The 4,753-nt window shown below is 45.0% G+C and overlaps 1 protein-coding gene across 2 annotated transcripts in view; it reads right to left on the bottom strand.

The window, feature by feature from the left end:
• The window catches only part of LOC111956882 (nuclear receptor ROR-beta), a 30,212-nt gene that overhangs the window by 9,233 nt on the left and 16,226 nt on the right, over window positions 1-4,753 (bottom strand). For both annotated transcript variants that reach the window (XM_023977580.2, XM_023977579.2), the window contains 3 exons: window positions 2,748-2,833; window positions 2,404-2,545; window positions 232-747 (listed from right to left, as the gene is read on the bottom strand). In XM_023977580.2, the coding sequence (XP_023833348.1) occupies window positions 232-747; window positions 2,404-2,512 (625 nt within the window). In that variant the 5' untranslated portion in view covers window positions 2,513-2,545; window positions 2,748-2,833. The remainder of the gene's footprint in view (window positions 1-231; window positions 748-2,403; window positions 2,546-2,747; window positions 2,834-4,753) is intronic.

The following is a 4,753-nucleotide window of genomic DNA, read 5'->3' as shown; positions in this document are numbered from 1 at the left end:
CTGAAACAGAAACACTCTGGGTGATACGCCCTGAAACAGAAACACTCTGGGTGATACGCCCTGAAACAGAAACACACTCTGGGTGATACGCCCTGAAACAGAAACACTCTGGGTGATACGCCCTGAAACAAAACACAGGACCATATGAATACAAGACCACTACAGATAACATGTTTACTTGATATTGGGAGATTTTGATGGTGATGTTAGTTATAGTAATAGATTTCGTACCTATATCCATAAGAGTGCAGTCATCAGCCAGTGGCTCCAGCAGCGCGGCTTGTGTGTGCGACAACATCTGGTACTCATGTTTGATTCCATTGGCGTCGGTGACATCCAGCAGATTCTGCTGCGGCGAGTTCTGATTGGACGAATTGTTAGAGGATGATGACGATGAAGAGTTTGAGGTGTTCCCGGTGCTTCCTCCGTGGCCTCCCAGCAGCTCCAGGCTGCAGTACTTGTGGGCCTCCTCCGGGGTCAAGGGCAGGTCAAACAGGTCGGGGATGTCATCCAGGTCACTCAGGGTGGAGCTGGAGCCGCCGCTGCTGTAGGAGTGACTGAGCTCCCTGTGCCTGTCCCCCTCACTGTCTCCCCCTGCCACATCTTCCCCGGTCAGGGACAAACCCTGGTTCAGACACCCCTGGTTCACAACCTCCTGGTTCAGAACCTCCTGGTTCTTCTGGTGCTTCTGAACCTCAGAGTACAGGCTGTCTCGCTGCTTCTTAGACATACGGCCAAACTTCACCGCTGGAGGGAGACAAGAGAAGAATCAGAATGTAAGTATCTATATACAGTGCATTCGGAAAGTATTCAGACCCCTTCACTTTTCCCACATTTTGTTACATTACAGCCTTATTTATTTTTTCCCTTAGCAATCTACACGCAATACTCCATAATGACAAAGCAAAAACTGGTTTTTAAACATTTTTGCTAAATATCACATTTACATAAGTATTCAGACCCTTTACTCAGTACTTTGTTGAAGCACCTTTGGCAGAGATTACAGACACACGTCTTCTTGGATATGATGCTACAAGCTTGGCACACCTGTATTTTGGGAGTTTCTCCCATTCATCTCTGCAGATCCTCTCAAGCGCTGTCAGGTTGGATGGGGAGCGTCGCTGCACAGCTATTTTCAGGTCTCTTCAGAGATGTTCAATCGGGCTCAAGTCCGGGCTCTGGCTGGGCCACTCAAGAACATTCAGATACTTGTCTCGAAGCCACTCCTGCATTGACTTGGCTGTGTGCTTAGGGTTGTTGTCCTGTTGGAAGGTTAACCTTCGCCCCAGTCTGATGTCCTGAGTGCACTGGAGCAGGTTTTCATCAAGGATCTCTGTACTTTCCTMCGTTCATCTTTGCCTCGACCCTGACTAGTCTCCCAGTTCCTGCTGATGAAAAACATCTCCACAGCAYGATGCTGCCACCACCATGCTTCAGCGTAGGGATGGTATCGGCCAGGTGATGAGCGTGCCTGGATTCCTCAAGACGTGGCGCTTGGCATTCAGGCCAAAGAGTTCAATCTTGGTTTCATCAGACCAGAGAATCTTGTTTCTCATGGTCTGAGAGCCCTTTAGGTGCCTTTTGGCAAATTCCAAGTGGGCTGTCATGTGCCTTTTACTGAGGAGTGGCTTCCGTCTGGCCACTATACCATAAAGGCCTGATTGGTGAAGTGCTGCAGAGATGGTTGTCCTTCTGGAAGGTTCTCCCATCTCCACAGAGGAACTCTGGAGCTCTGTCAGAGTGACCATCAGGTTCTTGGTCACCTGCCTGACCAAGGCCCTTCTCCCCTGATTTCTCAGTTTGGCCAGCTCGAAGAAGAGTCTTGGTTGTTACAAACTTCTTCCATTTAAGAATGCTGGAGGCCACTATGTTCTTGAAGACCTTGAATGCTGTAGACATTTGTTGGTACCCTTCCCCAGATCTGTGCCTCGACACAATCCTGTCTCGGCGCTCTACGGACAATTCCTTCGACCTCATGGCTTGGTTTTCGCTCTGACATGCACTGTCAACTGTGGGACCTTATATAGACAGGTGTGTACCTTTTCAAATCATGTCTAATCAATTGAATTTACCACAGGTGGACTCCAATCAAGTTGTCGAAACATCTCAAGGATAATCAACGGAAACTGGATGCACCTGAGCTAAATTTCGAGTCTCATAGCAAAGGGTCTGAATAAAAAATTCAAAAAAACTGTTTTCGCTTTGTCATTATGGATTATTGTGTGTAGATTGAAGAGGACATTTTATTTTTATTTAATCCATTTTAGAGTAAGGCTGTAACGTAACAAAATGTGGGAAAAGTCAAATGCACTGTATATACAGTAAATCGGTATGGAAACAAGTGTTGACTACTTGTCATGAGTTTTCTTCTGGGCTCCACGCACGTCTGTGTGTGTGACTCACCGTCCCGGCTCATGCCCAAAGCCAGACACTTCTGCAGTCTGCAGTGTTGGCAGCGATTGCGGTTGGTTCGGTCAATAAGACAGTTTCTCTGGCGGGAACATGAGTACATGGCATTGTTCTGCTGGCTGCGGCGGAAGAATCCCTACACAAAGGAACGCAAAGGATGAGTCAAATGATTACATAATGTATAGAATTCCAGTATCATAAACCTAGATGTTACAAAATTGAATAATTATTTCATTGATCACAACTAAGGATATTTTCAATTGCAGCTTGTCTTTGTTTCATATTGTTAAAGAACACATGAAGAAGGTAAAGAAGAAACCCAACTACTACTAGCTCACCTTGCAACCTTCGCAGGTAATGACCCCATAGTGGATACCTGAGGATTTGTCCCCACATATCTTGCAGGGTATTACTTCTATTTGAGCTGTAGAGAGAGAGAGGGGGGGGGGGGTATATTACAAAAGCTGTGAAGCTCAACCCATCAAGTGAGTTATTAAACCTGTATTAAAAACGAATGAGAATCCATAAAAATATTACTGCCCTGCCAAGTCAGCTAGTAGAGCTAGTAGATCACAGCTAGTAGATCTCAAAATAAGGATATGGGTTGGGACTAATATGGCCACACACAAACAACTCTCACTATTGAGTAACACCCCGGCTGAGGCCAATCTCTCTTGGGGCACGGCCAAGAGCTCAGATCATGACCAGATTTCATTGCATAATGTGTTGCAACGTTCACACATACATTATATAGACACACTGCAGGGCTAGCACTGGAAGATTCTGATACGACGGAGGGAGGACTATTTTAACATGTCTCATTTAGAAAACCTTTTGCGTTATCTTTCTCACCTTCTCTATTTTATTTTTTAAGCACTTTAAAATGCATCCCCTGTAAGAAATGTGCTCTATAAATACAGTTTGATTGATTGAATATTGGCATTTGCAACAGGTTTACAGGTTTCCACCTGGCATGTGGCAATGATCAACATCTTGTGAAGTGAGAGGCAGGCTGTCAGGTTGGCTCTGCCCTGCATGCTCTGAGTGTCATAGCAGCAGACCGAAAGGTATTCAAATGGACAAATATTGACTTTAATCATGCCTTATCTATGTGCCATATTTCATACTAACACAGATTGCCCCAGCACAGAGAATAATACAAGTAAACATAGTATGCAATAAAAAAGAGTGGGGAAATTATTTGATTGAAGTGACTTTGAAACTAAACCTGGCCGTGTGTCTCTCATGCTGTCGGTCTGTCTGTGGACCCAGTGAGGTGAAAGACAGAAATAGACAGAGTCATGTGTCAGAAACCCAGTCCCCTCACACACTATCTTTCCCTCTCACATACAAGGGGCCCATATAAGGGCCTAAAATGGAGGGCAGTCGTATGTGAAGAAAAACATGTTTTAGTTTAAACAGACGGAGCCGGTTGGCTATTTTACTTCACAGCAGCCATAGTACTACACAGAAACAACCAAACTCACTCATGTGATACGCTATCGCTGCTCAATCTGCCAGTCTCTTTAATGTTTGTGCCACAGACAGAGATAACGAATCTGTGTAATTTATGAAGTATGGGATATGTAGTCCCGCATGGGAGCTATAGTCCTTTGAGAGACAGACATATGGAAACTCATTTACCTCTCAGAGATTTAATGCATTGTTGTTGTGGCATTACATGTTGGAAAACGTCACTTTAAATTTGTTTGTTTTTCGTGGGAAAAACAAACAAAAGGGGAAAAGTCTGCTGTTCTCTCCTCTAAGTAATGACGAAAATACACAGAGCAACTGGGCCAGCTGCATGTAGGGCTGGGCGATATATTTAATGAATTAGAATGTATGTTTTTGCGCGGAATTCCAAATACCTGTATTGCAAGAATCCAGGTTTTAAAACACAATTATCGACGTTATTGTCATAGACTGTTCTCTCTGCTACCGCACGGCAAGGGGTACAGGAGCGCCAAGTCTAGGTCCAAAAGGCTTCTTAACAGCTTCTACCCCCAAGCCATAAGACTCCTGAACAGCTCATCAAATGGCCACCCGGGTTATTTGCATTGTATCACCCCCCCACATTTTTACACTGCTGCTACTCTCTGTTTATTATGCCTAGTCACTTTACCTCTACCCACATGTACATATTACCACAATTACCTCGACTAACCTGTGCCTCCGCACATTGACTCTGTACCGGTACCCCCTGTATATAGCCTCCGCACATTGACTCTGTACCGGTACCCCCTGTATATAGCCTCCACATTGACTCTGTACAGGTACCACCTGTATATAGCCTCCGCACATTGACTCTGTACCGGTACCCCCTGTATATAGCCTCCACATTGAC

This window comes from Salvelinus sp. IW2-2015, linkage group LG32 (genome assembly GCF_002910315.2).
Source record: "Salvelinus sp. IW2-2015 linkage group LG32, ASM291031v2, whole genome shotgun sequence".
NCBI classification, from domain to species: domain Eukaryota; kingdom Metazoa; phylum Chordata; class Actinopteri; order Salmoniformes; family Salmonidae; genus Salvelinus; species Salvelinus sp. IW2-2015.
Note: the sequence above shows the minus strand (reverse complement) of the source record. Positions and strands in the feature narration are given on the sequence as shown.